Raw genomic sequence first — 20174 nt, 5'->3', positions numbered from 1 at the left:
TGAGTGCCACTGAAAATCAGCTCCCGTGCTGCTTTCGGCACCTGTGCCATAGGTTGCCTACCCCTGATCTAGTAACTTAAACGTGAAAAAGCCTTCCAGCCTGCCAGACTTATTAGCACAACATCAAAACTGTTAAAGAGCCATTCAAGTGGTAATGAAGCCATTTAACAGGCATTGGCCAACCCCAAGGTATATACTGTCAGTTTCTGCCATAAATAGCTGTGCATTACTGTAATAATTACTCAGAATATATTCGTCTACACAGGACCTTAGTTTAAAATTTGCTTTAAAGATATTTCATTAGAAGATTGCTGAAGATTATAAAATCATGTCTCTAAAAAATCCTTGCATAGATTTTTAGATGCATAATCTGAGTATTCATCTTTAACCTTAAATGCTTGGATTTCAGACACGTAGTTTTTTAAATAAATCCTTCAACAGACCACCCTTATCTAAAATACACATTTTAATTTTAATTACTAGAGTAAAAAAACTTGCTTCCAAAATCTTCTTGTCCTTTCTGTCCATCCCTTTCTCCCTTCACCCCCCTCGTGCTCCCCCGACCTCATTGAAGAGAGCCCTTAAAGACACAATACCCCTTTCCTCCAGATAGCTGGACCAACGAGTTTCCATTTCTTTACTTCTGACTATTTGATGAACTAGTTTTAAGAGAACCCTCCAGCAAAATCAGTACCTTAGTAAGATATAAAATCCTTTGTTATGCGTAAAATCTTTGGAAACATTTTTTAAAGTTGGTGAAATTTCACAAACATGTCTGTTGTTATGGAGATCACACAAAGTAAATTAGTGTTCCCTTTTTCTAAAAACAATGAATATTGTTATGAAGACACTAAATCTCTGTGACTGATTAATTTAAAATAATGTCTTTGTTTCAGTGAGTTAAGTATGTAGTAGTTATCTGGAATGATTACTTTATGAAGGCTTAAGAGTACATTTAAAATATAAAATCAGCTTAGAATTACTGATTAAGAAAATGTAAAACAGAAGAGCTGCATCATGTATTCCATAATATTAAATGTATTCAGCAGGACAGCTGACTTGCCCTTACTATGAAGTTTTTGCAAATAAATCTCTGACAAACTTCAGGGCATATCAAAAAACCTGTGACTGACAGCTTTTATTCCCAAATTAGTGCTTTTAATTAGGTATCTTCTGCATGTCCAATCTTCACCAGCTGTCATGCAGTGGAAAACATGCTCTTCTGCAATTTCTTTAATGTCATTTGCTTCATTTGGGTTCAGGGATTTGGCTGGAAGAGGTTGAGCAGGGAGAGGGAGGGAAGGGAGGAGGAAGACAGTGGGGAGAGGGTGGGGCTTGGGGCGGAGCAGGAGTGGAGTATGGGTGGGGCCACATGCAGAAGAGGTGGGCTGGGGAGCTAGCCTTCCCAAGCGGCAGCTTCACTGCCCATGACAGCAGGTAAGAGCAGTTTGGCTCCTGCATACCCAGCATGCACTGCAGTCTCCTTAGGCAGAGGCCGTATTCACAGAGGGCGCCGTGCATCCTGCATGAGGGAGAGGGTTCGGGGCTCTCTGCAGGGAACTGTGACTCTCCACCGCTGTGAGGCAGGCCGGGCAGCTCGGTATCCTTAGTGCCTCGTCCCTCTCCCCAGGCTGCAAGCCCGGGCTGCCGTCAGGCATAGGGGCACCAGTTTAATAATACTGCATAGAGCTCGATAAATCCTAAGGATGGCCCTGACCACCAATATGTTTTTGTCCCCAGGAGCCTTTATCGCTATTGTGGAGGAAATGGGTCCTTTTCCCACAGAAATGGTCTGTAAAGGATTGCTGCAGGCAGCCAGATACTCTGATCTATATTATTTGACTATTGGACGAGTTAATCAAAATCACTAAAGGGATGTAAGGGGTTTCCATTAAAAATTGACTGTCTCCAATGTACAAGATGGTAATGTAATCAGGGTACAGTTGTGTAAAAAATAATAAAAGCAGTGCAAGGGGTGTTGGGTAAAAGAGAATTTTTGTGTGTGAATCTTTTTGTGTAATTATGTGAGGTTTTAAGGACCTAAACCAACACTCATGGTTTGTAAAATCCTGTTTGTAGGTTTAAGATAAAAAACAAAACCAATTTAAATAAAGAAAAAGCAATGGCACTAAATCCATTTGAATCTTTCATTCAAAGTTGCAAAACTGACAGTTTTTGCCAGACACAGGTAACTAGTGTTGTTCGGCTTTGGTATTTAGCATTCAGCCCTTAAGGTACCTCAGTGTTTAATATGTTTTTAAATAAAGACCAAAGTCGTGGCTGTTGTGGGAGACAGCCGTGACCATGGGCTGAGGGAGACATTCTGGATCCTTTGTGTATGCGTGCACAGGAAAGAAGAGAAGGAAAAAGGGGAGCAATGTTGGGAACACAGCTTTGGGGTGACTCTGGGTGATCGGACTGTCGCTTTGGTGGGGGTGCATGAGAACTCTGTGGACATGGGGGAGGCAGTTACATCTTGTGTGAAAGTTGATGTGGCTAATATAATGTTGTAGAGTTGAACTGTGGCGGGGGTGTGCATTTTCCCAAAGCAGGTGCAGTGTATATTGTAGAAGGGGTAAAAGAAATGCAAACAAAACATGCTCCTTAATTAAAAGGAGCCACAATAGGTTGTGTTTTCTTTTGCAGGTGGCTGTGTGTTTTAGAAGCAGGAGTTAAAAGTGAAAAGCAAAGCAATCAGAACTCTGGTGGAAGCTAATTATGTCCCTTTTAAGACAGAGTCTCTGAGCTGCTAATAGCTTTGGATCCAAAAGCAAGCCAGAAAGCCTGTGTGTGGATGCAAATTACCTAGCTGATAGGGGAAGGAAAGAACTGCCCAAAAATGGCAGCACAAAGGAGCGGCAAATAATAAACAGTGGCGTATTATCGCCTAGGCCAACAAGGCCTAGGCCAGGGGCGGCAAATTTGCTCGTGACCCCTCCCCAACTCCGCCCCTTCCCCAAATCCCCGGCCTGCCTCCTCCCCCAGGCGCGCCGTGCTTCCCTCTGAAAGTGCTGGGAGGGAGGGGGAAGCGAGTAGCGGCGCGCTTGGAGGAGGCAGAGCAGAGGTGAGCTGGTGCCCGCGGGCGTGGGGAGTAGCCCAGGGAGGCTGGGAACCGCTCCCTGCCCCAGCTCACCTCTGCTTCACCACTGCCATTCCCCGAGCGCACGGAAACTCTCCTTTCTCCCCCCTCCCTCCCAGGCTTGCCGCGCAAAAGCGCTAGGAGAGAGGGAGAAGCAAGTAGTGGTGCGATCGGAGGAGACGGAGCAAAGGTGAGCTGGGGCCAGCAGGTGTTGGAGTGACTCTGGGGGAGTGGGGGAGCAGGGAACCGCTCCCTGCCCCAGCTCACCTCCACTCCACCGCTGCCATCCCCCGAGTGTGCCACAACTCCCCTTCTCCCCCCTCCCTCCCAGGCTTACCATGGGGGAGCAAAGGTGAGCTGGCGGGGGGGAGCGGCAACTTTTTGAGGGCCTAGGGGTGCCAAATTTGTTAATCCGCTACTGATAATAAATATACCTGGTCAGCAAATAAGCTACTTGTAAGCAAGAAGACTCAGATTATGGCCCTCCAGGAAAGGGAGATAGGAAAACAAGTCAAGCCTGAAAATAAGAGGGGACAGGTTAACGCTAAGTATTCCTTTGTGTGTGTGTCTGCACAGTGCTATAACCTGAAGACAGATACAAAAGGAGTCCACTTACATACACAACACCCTGACCTTATAATTCACCAAACCCCCAAGCCTATGCAAAGATTTCAAGAGAGTAATGAACACACTGGCCTCAAAGACAATTTGTTTAAATAAAAGGCCTGGTATAACAAGATACTTATAAACACCTGTTGGTAATAGATTTGACGCTAATGTTATTGTTAGTCCATATGGCAATAATGCTTCTCACCTGCTACCTGTGAATAAACTTAAAGCTAGGCACAGCAGAAAAACCATTACAAACGTGGTCTGTGGTACAAGAGGGGAAACTGAGGTACACCGCCTCATGAATTTCATGAATGAACAGTGGGATAATTCACAAGCCTGCCTATAGAACAAAACAAGCAAAGGATGGAGGTAATGCTTCTCTTTCCCCTGCAGTCAGCAAGATTTAGAAGGGTTATTTTTAGGCAATAATCTGTCCCCACCCAGGGGGCTGGGAAATGTTCCTTTTGTTTTTCAGACACTCTACAAGCAAGCTGGTGCCAGCAGAAGAGTAACCCAGAGCACCATGGGTCTACTGTCGTGACAAAGATGGTGTTGTGTGTTTGTCTTCTTACCGTTATTTTGGTGGATATTGTACAAGGAGGGCTAACACATATAGCAGCAAAGGTCAATGCATGGTGGGACCTGCCTGGGAAGCACGGTCTACCCAAACTGGGAAATCAACTGCAAATAAAAGGCACAAAATGGGGGTTAAGAAGGAGGACATATAAATTGTTACATGCATCTTACAGGTGGACCTACAAAGGGGAACCCAAGGATTCCGCGGCCTGGAATGGAGCAATCATTGTTGCTAATCACAGTTGTCACTATTGTAAACCCTGCCCAGATCCCGTGATGTGAAGTGGCAAAAGGAGGGAACACGTGGACTGCTACACCCCCAAGTTGTGGTAATAAGGAAGATATATCTGTAGAAAATTGTACCACTGATCCCTCCCATGGGAATTTGGCAGTGTTGGTATGTGGTATACTGATTGGAACGGGGAGGGGTCCTAACCCAGTAGAGAATATCAAATTTATCAGGAAACGTTGCATGGTATTTCTTAGGCTATGTCATGAAACACAGTCATCTGAACATGTGGTTTGTCACAGAGGGTCCAAAAAACATATAACCCTCTGGTCTTCTGGGGTGTTTGGGGTCCCACAGTTGGGGTGTGATGTTACCATGTGTAATCATAATGGCACCTCCACAGAGGAAAATCCCTGGACGTGCAGTTATTATGTACACATCACACTGGGCATACAGTCTCCCTGGGATGCTGGGTATGACAATTTAACCACTTTACAGAATGTAACCCTACAGGTACTATGGATACCAAGCTGGAAGAATCCTGATCAAAGCCGGCTGCAGCCTGGAGCTGGAAATACTTGCGAATGCATGGGAGCCACTGTGAGAGTGGATGCAACCAGCGCTTTTCAGTGTGTCTTTCCAGTCCATAACATGGGTGATACAGCCCAGAGAATGGTGGGCAGACCGGGTACAGCCCAACTGCAGTACATACATAGAAGGGTTGAAGCAACAATTTAATTGGTGGGTGCGGGGACTTACATGGAATCATCGCTGGAAAAGGGATTTGTCGGCAGCAGGAAACACAGGGTTGGGTGTATGAAATCTGGGGGACCATTGGGTAACTAAGTAGTCGATAAGCCAAAATGTGAAATTGCAGTGGCAAATCAATGAGCTACTGACACAAAAGCTGTCTGCAATCACAATGGGATGGAAAAGGACAGCAAAAGTGAACCTGCGGCTAACTCAATGGACAGGAAAGCTCGTGACGTGGGTGGAGGATGGCTTCAAAAGGCCAACTTGGGAGGGGTGGTATGGGGATACAAAATGCCCAACTTGGAGGGGTGGTGAGTATGGGGTTACAAAATGCCCAACTCTGGGGCTAGCACTTGTGTAATAGTTACTGTGTACCTTGGAATTGGACGGTTACTAAGGTGGTCCCCATGAGCCCTGTGGCAATAATGAGAAAGGGAGGAGCTCGCTGGGAGATAGATGGGGAGGATGGAATGGTGTAAAATGGACCATAATCCAGTTAAGTAATTGTTTGTCTAGAGAAAATATTTGAATGTGTCCCTCCTCAATGGCCATGGAGGGGCAGAATTAATGGTCTGTTGCAAATGGGGGCAATTTGGAGTGATTATATATTGGGTATGGCGTGTTTGCTGGGAATGTACACAACACTTGGGGACACAAGTGCATGAGCATCTGGAATAATTATGCACATTTACACGCTCCCATTGGGACTTCAGTGCACAAGTGGATCTGTGGAACTCATTGCTGTGGACAATTGAACTAGTGCACACTACCCAATTCCATACCAAGTGGTCGAGCTGGTTTGGACAATACCCCATTTTTCTGAGAATATCCAGTGGACTCATATTATGGACAAAAGCATGCGAAGACTGCAGGAGCAGCTCACTGCAACTGCCAACAACTGGACACATTTAAAATATATTCTCCAAAATGGTGTTAATTTTTTTTAACCGGATCAAAGGAGGAGAAGCAGTGTTTTTGTGGTGGCCAGGATGTTGGACTATATTACAGTGGTCAGGAGTCTTGGTGGTGCTCTGGATTATATCATAGTATTGTTAAGTATACTTGCATTACACTGTATATGGAAACAGTCAAGAGGGGCACAACCCTCTAAAGAATGGCCACTAATTATAACCTACAAATAATGTAGTAAGCCCGCCCTGCCCCTCCCCCCCAGTGTACTAGACAACCCAGACTCAACCTTCTTAGGCCCACTATAATGGGAAGTCTGGAACACTAACTGCAAGAGGTGTAGGATGCCCGTACAAGAGAAGGTGCAGGGCATTGTCCTACACAAGGGACAGTGGAACAGATGGAGCATTGACACAGTCCACCTTGATGCCTGGCTCTATCTGGAAATGTCGCCATATTTCCTATGCTTTTCCAGGGATACCTGGGCAGGAGGATCTCAAAAGAAAAAGAAAGAGGTGGAGTGTTAGACTATAGATTTTCAGGCCTGCCTGTAAAGGCCTCTACTTTAAGAACGTAGGTGTATTTTTATCACTTAGCTAGTTATAAAGGTATAAAACAAAATTAAAATCACAGTCTGCCTGTGTACGGGCCTTCTCTCACTAGGATAGTCTGAAGCCTTGCCCTTAGGCTAAGGCCTCTGGCTAAGCAGCAGGGGCAGCCATAAGGTGGGAAGCGAATGGTCACATCCTCACATTCCCAACCAATCACACTGAAATAAGGTGGTTTTGGGCTGTTAGGAAGATGATTCTGTCCTGATAATGCCCATCACCACCATGTAAAAGAAACAGATCTTAAGATAGCATCCTGTCTGGCAAGAAATCACTTATCTGTGGCTATGAAACCCTCATTTCAGTATTGTTTTATCTGTCTGGCCTCCACTTTTCTATTGTTAATTTGTCTGGTTCACTAATTGTTTCTGTCTGCTGTATAATTAATTTTGCTAGGTGTAAGTTAATTAGGGTAGCGAGATATAATTGGTTAGAGAATTATGTTACAATAGGTTAGGACTGGTTAGTTAAATTTCAGTAAAATGTTTGGTAAGATATAGCTGAGAATGAGATTATATAACTGGGGTCAAACAGGAAGTGGAAGGGGAAATTGGAATCACGCTTGCTAAGTGGGGGGAGAACAGGGACACAGGCAAGGCTCTGCGGCATCAGAACTGGGTAGGGAGACATGGGGTAAATGCTCTGCGGCGTCAGAGCTGTATAGAGATAAGCCCAACTGGTGCGAAGGGCTTCAGAATATGCTTGCTTGGAAACTAACCTCAGTAAACGTCCCATTGTTTGCACTTCGGCCTTCTGGTCTTTTGCTGCTTGCTGTCTGCGTGAGAAGAACTAGGGAAGTGAGAGGGTTGAGGGAAAGCCCTCTAACATCACCCTCGAGGGACAGTCTCCTCCCTTAACTCAAGGCTTTAACAACAAGAAGAGCTACAAGCCAGGTTCAAACAGATTGGAGCTGCAATTACTGTATTTGAAAATGATGTATCTGGTGTCAAGTCAGTCACCACTGGACTATATGTGAAACCGTTCAGTTTAGGTGAGTGCAGATGCTGGATATCTCCCACTGGCTGCTGGGCTTCTCAATTCCCCACGTATGGAGGACAAGTGACCTGTCTATATGCTGTGCGCACACTATACCAAAGCAGTTGGCATGTGCATGAGAAATCATGCTTTATACAGAGTGGAAAGTTTTTATTAACACAACACTTAAGAGCTGGGGCAAGGGATGGTTGTCAGCATATGATTCCATGCTAAAAATACTGTTTTAGTAGGAAAACAATGTTGCCTATATTAAAGCCTAAGGGCAAAGCAAGGAGCAGAAAAAAGTGACAGCAGGAGATGCAACACTCCTAGCCACAGACTTTTTAAAGAGTATCTTCCATCTTTTCCAAAATGTTAAAAATGTAATTCTAGCAGGAAACAAAAGAAAGGGACTCTCTGAAAGAATAGGTCCCAAGTTGCAATTTGAGATATCATATGACTGGCTAGCTAGCTAGCAGCCAAACTTTACTACAGAATACATACAGACTTCCTCTTGCAGTAGAAGTATGGTACAAAAACTATTACAGATTACAGAGCAAGATATAGATGTAGAGTTGATTCCTTTCCGCTGGTACCTCCAGTGCTGTGTGGTTCTTATTTTGACCTTGCTTTCAGTTTTTTTCCTGAACTCTCCTCGCGTTATTAAAAAGGACCTTCCATTGTCTATGCTGAACGTTAAACCCAGGAGAGAGAGAGAGAGAGAGAGAAAGAAACTTCTCGCCGTGTATCATTCCTGGATAGTTTACACCAGGAAGCTGATTTTAGGAAGGTTTCATGCAAGTTCTCAAGCACCAATAGGGCAGACTGGATTCCATGAAGAACCAGAGGGTGATGCAATTGCCCTTCAACAATTAAAGCAATGAGCTTAATATTTTTTTATCAGAGAAGAAGGTGGAAAGGATGAAGGGCTTCCCTTAATGAATGGTGACCATTCAAGCTCTACAGCCCTATCTTCTGCGCTGTTGCTGGTGTGTAAATGCCGGTTTTCTATGGAACATCCCCCAGTTCATATTCAGATGCTGTTGCTTTCCCAAGAGTCGCATAGTCATTGTTTTTCACTGTGCCAATTGTCTCGTATTCGTTCTCTTTCACAGGCTGTGATGTATAGTTGTTTTCACCTCTAGATTTTGCTTCCTCATATGTGCACTTGTCATTGACTCCTGAACAAGTCTCTCCTCCTGTGAGGTTCTTGGAGTTATGACTGAAACAAAAGGCTAATATTAATGGGAGGAAAGAACTAGAGGGGATTCAACATCACCCAGCTTCAAGGTCCTGGGCAGTGTTCCCTCTAATTTTTCCCATCCACTGACGGAATGAATTTTGTTATGTGCACCAATAGGGAGGCGATGTGTTGCAGGAGTGGGGCTGAGGGGTTTGGAGTGTGGGAGGGGGCTCAGGGCTGAGGCAGAGGATTGGGGTTCAGGGGGTGAGGGCTCTGGCTGGGGATGAAGGCTCTGGGGTGGGGCCAGGGATGAGGGGCCCCCCCAGCCCTCTCCCAGCTGCAGCAGTGCCTGGGCTGGGGGACAGCGTCTCTCCCCACTGCAGCACGTCCAGGGTTGGGGTGAGGCACCTCTCCCCACCACAGCAGCTGCGAGGCTGGGGCTGGGAGAAAGGCGTCTCTCCCCGTTACAGCCCCAGAGCTGGGAGGGAGTGGCATGTCTCCTCGCTGTGCCACAGCCCCGGGGCTGGGGGAGTTAAGTGCACAGCCCTTGGTGGCGGCCTCTGTGGCCACGCATTTTAGAGGGAATTTAGATCCTGGGCCAGATTTTAGTCTGCATTACATCAGCATAACTTCAATGGAGTGACACTGGATTTACAGCAAGGTGGCAGAGATCAGGCTTTGGTCCTCTGCTTTTAAATGACAGTGGAATATTAATTATGGAATAACAAGACGCTGCATACTAACCCAAGGACATTATGGGAGGCTGAAAAAGTTGTATTAAAAGGAAAAGCAACAATGATAAGAGAGAGAAACAATCTGCTAACTTTGGGACCAAATTCTCTACTGACATTATAACATTGACCTCAATGGGGCTATGCCAGTTGGGGATTTCGCCCTTGGAAAATAAAGGACAGAATAAATAATGGACAAATTGCAACCTCTGGGCCAAGTACAGCTGATAAAGTTCTGCAAGGTGGCACATGGCTGGCCACATCTTTTACAATGCAGGTGCAGCCGATGACGAGAAGTCCCAGCATGCAGTGAACAATATTGATCAGAGTGAGACCTTATTTTAACATACTGTTACACCCACCTCACTTGGACAAATTTCATTAGCAGAATAGCACACTGCAACACACACTCTTACGATCACTTTCATTGGCATCTGGATAAATAGCTCCTACATTACATATTGTTTTATTGTCGGGACATTTAAATTGGCAGCTTGTCTTGTGTTAGTGAATGGAAGAGTAGGACACAGGGATGCAAATTTAGGATTAGGATGGTTCAGGAAGAAATACCAGGGAGTAATGGAAGGAGGTTCAGCAAAGGACAGTTAGGATGAACATCAGGAAATGGCTCTCAACTGGGAGACCCATTCAACTGGGATACTGTCCCAAGGGAAGAGCTAGAAATTCCTGTTCTTTAGATTCTGGACAAAGCACTGGGAATTCACTGGAAAATCATGCACTGGTCTCTTTGGTGAAGGAACAGAGGATCCAATTGGTCTTTTCCAACTCTAATTTTGGTGATTCTAAGATATTCACAAACAACATTTCTATCGCTGTCCCCCGTGTGAATATCCAATGCTATCAATCACAAATATCATTAAGCTATTCAAACCCCTCCTCCTGTATAACCAAAGAGGACATTCATTCTTCACTTGTCAAATAGCTTTCCTGCCACAGAAATCAATATTACAACCCCAGAAGCTCTTGCAGCATGACAGATGAAGAATTTTACTCACTCTGTTACTTCATTTGGATTATCTGAAAAAAAGAAAAAGAAATGTGAATATTTTGTAGTTTTATTCTTCCTAGTGGAAATCAGATTTTTATTTTTACAGTCTTACCATTGGAAGATGGAATAATAATTGGCACTTACATAGCACAGTATGCTTTCATAACACTGTACAATCATAAATTAGTGCATCCATTCCGGAACCCTGTTAGGTAAGTATTGTTATTCCCATTTTACCCATGGTAAAGCCAAGACACAGAGTGATTAAGAGACTTGCCAAAACTGGAAATAGAAACAGCCTTGTGTTCAGTCCATTACGTCTTGCTGCCCCTCCCTGGATGATGGTTCTACATAAGAACGGCCATGAAGGGTCAGACCGATGGTCCATTCTAGCCCAGCATCCTGTCTTCCAACAATGGCCAATGCCAGATGCTTCAGAGGGAATGAACAGAAGAAGCAGTCATCGAGTGATCTAATTCTTTTTTTGAGCCCTGTGACAGTGATACTTTCCAAAAGGCATCTGTCACTGAAGTGCCCTATGCTTCAATGAACACTGAAAATCTCTTCCTATTAGACTGGATGTATTAGGCTTGCCAGGCTATTAAGTAGACACTAAAGTTGATTTGACCAGAATTAAAAATTAAAATTGTGAACTTGACACTAATTTTGCAAAATGATTCAATTACATTTATCTCTGAACATCCTGCAATGACAAAATATATCCATGACATGACATGACATCCAAACTAGTAATATATAGATACCTGGTGCTTTGGAAGAAAAAAAAAAAGTCAGTTTTACAAAACTGAAAATCACAAAGCCAAATCAGCTGGGTGGAAGTATTTAAACAGAAAAATGTGAAAGATACCGTATTTTTCGGCGTATAAGATGACTTTTTAAACTAAAAAACAACCCCCAAAAATCGGGGGTCGTCTTATACGCTGGGTATAAACAGCTTCGGCTGAGCCAATCCTGGGAGGGGTCTCACTGGTGTATTCTATTAATGCATACAAAGCCTGCTCGGATTGGCAAAGGTTGTAATAGCCCGCCTCTCTGACTCAGCCAATCCGAGCAAGCTTAATAGATGACACCGCTCCCGTGAACGCTCCGCCCTCCTTCTCCTCCCCTTCCCCGGCTTCCCGCGAATCAAGTGTTCGCGGGAAGCCTGAAAAAAGGAGCAGGCAGGTAAGCTGGGCGTGTGGGGGAGGGGGCGGGACGGCTCCTCCTGGTCCTGGCCGAGCGCCCCAGCCCGGTCCCAGCCAAGCACCCCGGGTCGGGCTGGTCCCGCCTGCGCGGCTCGGACCTGGCCCAGCTCGGGCCCCCACGGCTGCGGCGCCGGCGTCAGCCGGGCCCGGGGAGCCGGGCCCGGGGAGCCGGGCCCTGCGGATGCGGCGCCGGTCCCGGCTTCGGCCCGGGGAGCTGGGCCCCGCGGCTGCGGCGCCGGTCCCAGCTTCGGCCCGGGGAGCCGGGCCCCACGGCTGTGGCGCCGGTCCCAGCTTCAGCCCGGGGAGCCGGGCCCCGCAGCTGCGGCGCCGACCCTGGCCCCCGGCAGGGGTAAGAGGCCAGGGCCAGGGCTGGGGTGGGAGAGGAGGGGTTGGATCGGGCAGAGGTTCTGGGGGGGCAGACAGGGGATGGGGAAGGGGGGGCTGGGTAGGCACCGCATGGGAGTTCCTGGGGTCTGTTGGGATGGTGGTGGATGGAATTGGGGCAGTCAGGGGACAGGAGCGGCAAGTTTGGCAGGGGTGGGGTCCTGGGGGAGTTAGGGTTGGGGGTCTTGGGAAGGAGTGGTCAGGGGACAAGGAGCAGGACAGGGGGGGTTATGGGTTGTGGTTTCTGAGGGGGGGCAGGACGTGGGTGGGGGGTGTACTCACTGGGCGGTTCCCTACCGGGTCTTCGGTGGTGGGTCCTTCAGCCTCGGAAGGGGGGGTAGTCTTATACGGCGAGTATAGGCCAAAGCCTATGTTTTAACTGGAAAATTAGGGGGTCGTCTTATACGCCCAGTCATCTTATACGCCGGAAAATACGGTAATTGGGAATGATTCAAGATGCCCAATAAGCCACAATTGCACCATTTAACACTGGGGGAAGCAGATCGTGATGAATAAAAACAAACAGCTAAGAATTGTAGAAAATTGATTAAGGAATTAAAAGAAATCTATGACTAGCAGAGTTACGAACAATAAGGAGTTTTTAATTACAAACAAGGAACAAAAAGGAATCCAGACAATAGTATTGGTCCATTATTAGATGAAAATGGTAGTATGGTCAATAATAATGCAGGGGGGAAAAGGAAGTGTCCAATAATAACTAAATAGCATAATAAACTACTTATGCTAAACAATCTGTTCCACCTTGTATTTAGTTGTGACACTCGGAGTTAATATCCCATACCCGAAGATGTTTGCAACATCGGTGTCTCACAGTTAAATACAAGGTAGAACAGATTGTGTAGCATGAGTAGTTAACACATATTTCAAGGGACTAGATCTGTGTAGCTCGAAAGCTTGTCTCTCTCAGTAACAGAAGTTGATCCATTAAAAGGTATTACCTCACCAACTTGTCCCCCAGAATTGTTGGCATTTGACTAGAAGCAGCTGTAGGCGTTAGGTGGTTCTCTCTTCTCTCTGCCATGTGCTCAGTGACACAAGCTTTCTTGCTGCTTTATAACTTTCTCTCTCCCTCCCTTTATTTTTACTCTTTCTGTAACAGGCTAAGAGACTTTTGCTTTTCTCGGCTGTTCTCTCTCACTTCGTGTCTTGTTTATCTTCTCTAATATACATGCTCTATTCTTTATTTCAAAAGACATACAATTATTTTTCACACTTTTTTTCAAAGTAACCTAAATGCATAAACAATATTTTCAAAAAACTAATAACTAATATTTAATTACTTTTACTTTAAAAATGGATAAAATATTTTCTCTGAAAAAACCTCAGCATATGTAAGGGACTTACCTTTTTTGTAGTTTTAAAACCCTCTTTTCTGACATTCTCTTTATTGCTTTGTCATAATCCACATTATTTTGTAAATTATCTAAAAATGCCTATAAAAGTATTTTTCTTTAAAAGTGTGTAAAACTATATTCATGTAAAACTCACACAAAACAGCTCTGAAGTTCCCAATGAAGAAAAAACATTCAAATGGCCAGCTGCAACAAAAGCAGACATGCCCCAATAGGAGACTGGAGCAGAACATAAACCAAAACAGAGGCATGGAAACTGGGTCAGAGTTCTGTGGTGACAAACGCTATAGACTGCTTAACTATGTAGATCTGAATTATCCAACACTGGGACAGTATTTGATCTGGGGGTTTAATTATTATACATTTAGGGGACAATATGGGGCCAGATCTGAATTTCATGTCTGTTCAGATGCAGGGTTTGGGCCTTTTGCCAGACTGAAGTTATTCATTGCCTGCTCACGTCCTGCTCAATTCTTGGTTGCCTGGTGACTGCTTTGCGCCAGCTATGCTAGTGCAATATGACTGCCAGGAATACCCCAGCACAGAAGGCTCTCTTTGGCAGATGCTGAGCCATCTCTCTACCCTTTCGTATTTGCTCACCACCCATGGAAGGAGTTGTGATGAATCTGCTAAGCAGGGAACTACCCGTTCCCATCAACCACCTCCCCACCACACTTCATCTTCCACAGGCCAGATAGGAGGAGGGGGCAGAATTCTATGGAAAGAATGGACCAAGGAAGTTATCTGGCCCTTCTTTGGAAGCAGTGGTGGCATGGCCAGCAGCAGCAGCGAAGCCTGAGGCAGAGAGAAATGTCCAGGAACTATGTACAGAGAAGGTTGCACAGAAACCAGGAAACCACATGTGGAACGGGGGATGACTTGAATCAGGAATTAATTCAGGGAAGTTTTATGGCCTGTGTTCTGCAGGAGGGCCAAGGCTAGATGATTACAGTGATACCTTCAGTCATCTACTCTTTCTACAGTCAATACAACTGTTGAGATGTCAATTGGAAGCAACTTTTACGGAATGAAACCATGTTGACTTCCTAGCAAACATCTCTGGGGCACAAGCTGCAAGAAGTGCATTCACACTATTGGAATGGATAGATAAACTACTACAGGTTCAGTGCTCAAAGAAAATGAGACTAGCACAGTGGATTATGATTACCCTGTCAGTTCCTGGTCTCGATAGGATATGCCTACCCCTTAGTGTTCCATTTCAAGAAGTGATCTTGATTGGTTCATTTTCTTTCACTGCATTGTAGAAATGTTTTTATTTGGCCCCTCTCCAGAAATCTTCAGAAACAAAGTCAGCCTGTTCACCCGGAGCATCCCCAGCACACCCCACTCACCCTTCTTGGTCTTTCTCCTACACAAGACGACCGCAATGACAACAAATACCACAGCCACACAGAGCACAACGATCAGGATGATGAGATAGAGGGGCAGGCTGGTCCCCTGGTAATCTAAATCAAAACAGCACATGGTGAGGTTTCAAGTAAAGAAGCAAATGTGCTCTGCTGGGCTCCCCAACATACTGAATCCTCCCAAACCAGTGGAGTTATGGAGGCAGAAATTTTGCTCCTGATGACTTCATGCCGTACCACATGGAGCTAAGGAAATCCATGACTTCTCTAGGCATGTCCTTCCAAGTGTTAGAACAGCTGCCATCCCATGGAGCCTGTAACCAAGTAGCCCAACGGCACGAGGTCACACTTCAGAGGACAGCAGAGGAAAGGGGTGTAGCAGCTAGAACCACACAGGGCAGCAGAGGTCATTTCCAGTAAGCTCTAGCAACCTGAGGACTAACTTCTAAAATGGCAGCAAGTGGATGTGTCACATTCAGCCCACCCTTCTCCATCATTCACACAGAACCGCAATGAAAACACCACTTCCCTTCCAGTCTCCAAATTGCTTCCAATTCAGCACTGAGCAGGCCTCACCTCCTTCTGAGATGATGGTCTCCTAAGTCTTTTAGAGCACTTTGCATTCGTACATCTCAATGGGCATTACAAAGGAAATGCCTGTTATCTCCAGGGGTAAACTGAGGCACAGGACAGCAACTTGCCTAAGGTCAGCAAGCTGGCAAGTGGCAGAGCTGGAGGATGGAGAACCAGTGATCAGCTGCGTCCTAAATATGAAGGCTGACAGTGAGAGCTAGGGAGTGTCACTACAGATGTTGTTTACATTCAGTCTAAAGGTCTAAACCTTTCTTAAACCCTCTAAGCCATTTGCCTCATTATCATCCAATATCTCAGAGACCACCAAGCACTAGTTTGGGGCACTTACCCCTCACAGTCAGCTGCACTGCATCACTCTGCTGCATGACTTGTGAGCTTGCTCTGTTTTCTGCTTCACAGTAATATTTCCCCGTGTCAGACGTTCGCAGCGAATCAAACATGAGTACGGCGTGATTGCTCACAAGCACTGTGTCTCCTCCTGGCTCTCCCTTGAACCATCGGTAGGTGATGGGTGGGGACCCTTTGGCAGAGCAGGTCAGGCTTGTCCTAGCCCCTTTTGGTACAGTGAATCCCAGAGGGCCTGGTCTGACGATGGGTTTAGTCACTGCAACTGAAAGACAAAAGGAAAAGGATCTGGGTCTGAATTGTCCCAAAGTTGCGGGGTATTTGATCTGGGAATTTCGATATTATAGAAAGGTGCAGGAGTCTTCCCTGAATTCCACGGCTGTTCACTCTTCTCCAGAAGGGATTAATTCATTACCTGCTCATATAACCCCCTTCTATACAGAGTTCTGAGCTGCATTCATGGTTTCCTTGTGACTGCTTTGCACCAGCTATGCTAGTACAACGTGGCCACTGCAGGGAATACCCCAAACCTGCAGGCTTTCCCTGTCAGAGGCAGAGCCATCTTTCTGCCCCTCCATAAGCCTTCCACACCAATGCACAGAGAGTTCTGGGGGGGGTGTTGGGGATGTTCTGCAGTGTGTAGCTGGGGCAATTCTGTACCGCAACTCTTCCATAACTGCTGCAAGGCCCGCAGAGATGTTCAGCAGTGGCACCGCAGGGCAGTGTGAAGGCTATCCTAAGTAGCACTAGGGGCCAAACTAGGTACAAGCCACATCCCCAAATCAATGTTGCAGGCATGAATCCCATTCTTTGGCTCGTTTTCCACTCATTAGGGTGGGGGTAGTGCCAGTGCAGTGAAGATGACGCATGGCGCTCAAGAATCCATGGGAAATGCTGGCCCCAGCCCTGCAGATGTGGGGAGTCAGTGTGGAGTGGAAGTCCCTCTGCATAACCCCATCCCCACCAGATCTGCAGCCAGCTCAGTCAAGTGCTTTATGACTGACAAATGCTACATAGGTGCAAGGGTTTATTACTGGATTTACCTTTAACAACCTTAACTGTAGTGGTTCTCTCCCTCGTTAGCAGGCTCTTGTCCTGGGCTCTCCAGGTGACTTTGCAAGTGTAGTGTCCACTGTCTCTGACTTCAAGCTTCTCAATTTCAAGAGAGACATCCCCTGGCCTGCTATTTGGCATGCTGACCCTACCTCTGTACCGTGACAACAGGATGTGATCGCCAGAGCTATCCCTTCGAAAGACGGTAGCAGGGCTTTGATCTCGGACCAGGGTCCAAATGACTGTTTGCTGCACAAAGTCCTGGGAAGGCCCGTAGACACATGGCAAGGTGATGGAACTCTTCCATGTCCCTTCAGTGTCGTGGGTGCCAGTCAGTTCCAGGATGGCTGCAGAAAGCAGGAAATGAGGGATGGAAATAAAAGAACAGAGGAGAGAACGTCAGTAAGACCAAACAGTGCTAGAGGCACATCCAGGTGGAGTCCACTAAGCTGCAAGCACAGACAGTTATTCTTGACAAACACTGCTGCTTGGTTTCCCTAGTCACACCTAATGGATAGGGCACTGGCTTAGGATGTGGGAGACCTGGCTTCAGTTCCCTGTGCCACCGTGGAATTCAGGTGTTACCTTGAGCAAGCTACTTATTTCTGTGACTCAGTTCCCCCTCTGTAAGATGCAGATAACACCACCTTGCTGTCTCACAAGGGTGTGGTGAGGATAGATACATGAAAAGATTGTGAAGTGCTTTGAGCTCTATTCATGAAAAGGAATTATGGTTATTGCCTCTCAGATCCTGTCATAGCTTAATGTGGCTGCTTGGAAAGTTTTTCCCCCCCTCTTCCTTCAAGTGCCCCACAGAGCAGAAAGAGATGTTCAGAGGCTGATGCACACAAGGCATGTTGTCCTAATTAGTTCGAACACAAGTCGTGAGTTCTCTTGCAGTGTCACTAGCCTTTGGTCTGTGAACTGGAACAATGGATCCGAAGGTCCTTGAACTTTGGGGCGGTCCAGATCTGCATCTGGTCTTCTTGGTTCATGGCCATCTTTATAAGACGAATCCCAACCAGAGCACTGAATCGGAACTATGGGCAGGTTTGCATTTGGAGCCACAATTCTTATCTCATCTCCAAGTCCTGTGAATCTAGGCTCACTCTTCCAGTTTATCAGATGCCCATCCAAATTTCAGCCTCAAATAGTCAGAGAAGTGATGAAGCTCATTAGCAAATGACTTCAGAATTTGCCTCAAAGTCCAGCTTTTACTTTTCGTCCCCCCTGGTCCCCTTTTCTGAAAGTCTCCTGTTCCTTTTAACTCCGTTTAAAACAGAACTCCAAGTAAGCAACTGAAATAGGAGTTCACATACATCTAACCTTCTAATTTTGCATCACAAACCAGGACTGGTGCCTTCCCCCACATCCTTTTCTAAGACATGGTAGTAACTGTGGGTTTCCACACTCACCTTTCAAAGCAGTTTTCAACATTTTCCCCTTATCCTGTTTCTCAAGTGCAGATTTACTGATAAAGTGCAAGTGCATTTCATTTGAAATTGCAGCACGATGTAAAATGACAGCTCAGATTCTTATCTCAATTACACAAGTGTGAATAGAATCTCTTACAGTTATGGAGATCAGAATCTGTCTGGAGGAGAGTTGTATGTAGAGCCATAGCTAGCATTGTAATTACAATGACACCCACTAGTACAGGGGTGGGCAAATTATGGCCTGCAGGCCGGATCTGGCCCACGAGCCGTTTTAAGCTGACCTGTGAGCCGCACCATGTGGCTCGGCCCTGCTCCAGTGCTCCAGCCAGGGAGCTGGGTTGGGGCCACACCACGCAGCTCAGCCCCACTCTGGATGGGGCACTGGGTCGGAGGCCGCACCACGGGGCTCAGCCCCACTCTGGACAGGCCCCTGGGTTGGGGGCTGGACCACGGGGCTCAGCCCGGCTCCGTCACTCCAGCTGGGGCACTGGGTCGGGGGCCGCACCACGCCTGAGTTAAGTGTTGCTCGGAGCCTACACCCCTGAGCCTCTCCCCGTGCCCCAACCCTGATCCCCCTCCCACTCTCCAAACCCCTTGATCCCAGCTCGGAGCACCCTCCTGCACCCCAAACCTCTCATCCCCAGCCCCACCCCAGAGCCCACACCCCTAGCCAGAACCTGCACCCCTTCCCACATCCCTGATCCCCCTGTCCTCTGAACCCCTCAGTCCCAACCCCAAACTCCTCATCCCCAGCTTCAACCCAGAGCCCGCACTCACACCCCAACCCCAATTTTGTGAGCATTCATGACCCGCCATACAATTTCTATTCCTCGATGTGGCCCTTGGGCCAAAAAGTTTGCCCACCCCTGCACTAGTACGATTCTGAAAAGCTAAGTTAAAAAAGAATGAACTTATTCCAACCACAACATGAATTTTGAAGAAGCTGAAATGCCAGAGAATAAACTCTCCCAGTACCCTGGACAGTCTTATTTTATTCTTACTCCGAGTACATTAAATCTGACAAATTGCTCAATACTGGGCTGTTTCTTACATTCTCCTTGTTGTATGTGTTGCAAAATGACTGAACTGGAAATATACAAGCTGCATTTTCACTCCAGGGATAATATGCTGCTACTTTCTACATGGTTTGAATTTGAAGCGACTGAAATCCAAGCTGGTAGAAAGAACAGAAGAGATACTGGTTTTCACAGCCTTTTACAGTTTTAAATCTTTTATCAAGTCCACAGCTATGTGAACTTAGATTAACTGTCTCTGAATATGGAAAACATTTTCATTTACTCACCCTGGAAGGTGGTGAAGGAATTCATGAACACCACCAGCCACACTAACTTTTCCATTCTTCACAGAACCGCAGCTACTTCTCTTACCCTGGACCTCCTCTCCTGTCAGTAGATGCCAAGGCAGCCATACTTCCTTTCAGCAGTCTCCCACTCAGCTAGCATACAGAATTGCTGCTGCTCTTTTCCTTCCTTTTTTCCCTCAAAAACCACAAGTACGTCTTACTGGCAGCTGAAGGTGTCAGAGTGACGGTTCTACAGATAGGACAGATCCTAATGAAGGATGGAGTTAAAAAAAAAGGACTGTTTTTTCCCCCTCTTTTTCCATTATATATTGCCCTTACTTTGAGTCTGCCTTGCTTGCCATTCATTTGATTGTACAAGTAATTGCTTCCTTTGATTATCTTTTTTAATTGGACATTTTTGCCTTCTCTTCATGTTTTCCATTCTTCTCT

The 20174-nt window shown here is 46.2% G+C and overlaps 1 protein-coding gene across 2 annotated transcripts in view; it reads right to left on the bottom strand.

Moving 5' to 3' along the window:
- Window positions 1-20174, bottom strand: part of VSIG4 (V-set and immunoglobulin domain containing 4) — a 59725-nt gene extending 39551 nt beyond the window's left edge. The window contains exons 1-7 of one of the 2 annotated variants that reach the window (XM_039488025.1): window positions 20064-20174; window positions 19725-19974; window positions 16976-17332; window positions 15916-16197; window positions 14979-15092; window positions 10672-10693; window positions 7915-8963 (exon numbers count right to left, since the gene is read on the bottom strand). In XM_039488025.1, coding sequence (XP_039343959.1) covers window positions 8750-8963; window positions 10672-10693; window positions 14979-15092; window positions 15916-16197; window positions 16976-17332; window positions 19725-19779 — 1044 coding nt within the window. In that variant the 5' untranslated portion in view covers window positions 19780-19974; window positions 20064-20174 and the 3' untranslated portion in view covers window positions 7915-8749. Of the gene's footprint in view, window positions 1-7914; window positions 8964-10671; window positions 10694-14978; window positions 15093-15915; window positions 16198-16975; window positions 17333-19724; window positions 19975-20063 lie in introns of those variants that run through there. The other variant, XM_039488023.1, reaches the window with a different exon arrangement.

Source organism: Mauremys reevesii, linkage group 9, assembly GCF_016161935.1.
Source record: "Mauremys reevesii isolate NIE-2019 linkage group 9, ASM1616193v1, whole genome shotgun sequence".
Taxonomy (NCBI): domain Eukaryota; kingdom Metazoa; phylum Chordata; order Testudines; family Geoemydidae; genus Mauremys; species Mauremys reevesii.
This window is presented reverse-complemented; position numbering and strand designations above follow the sequence as displayed.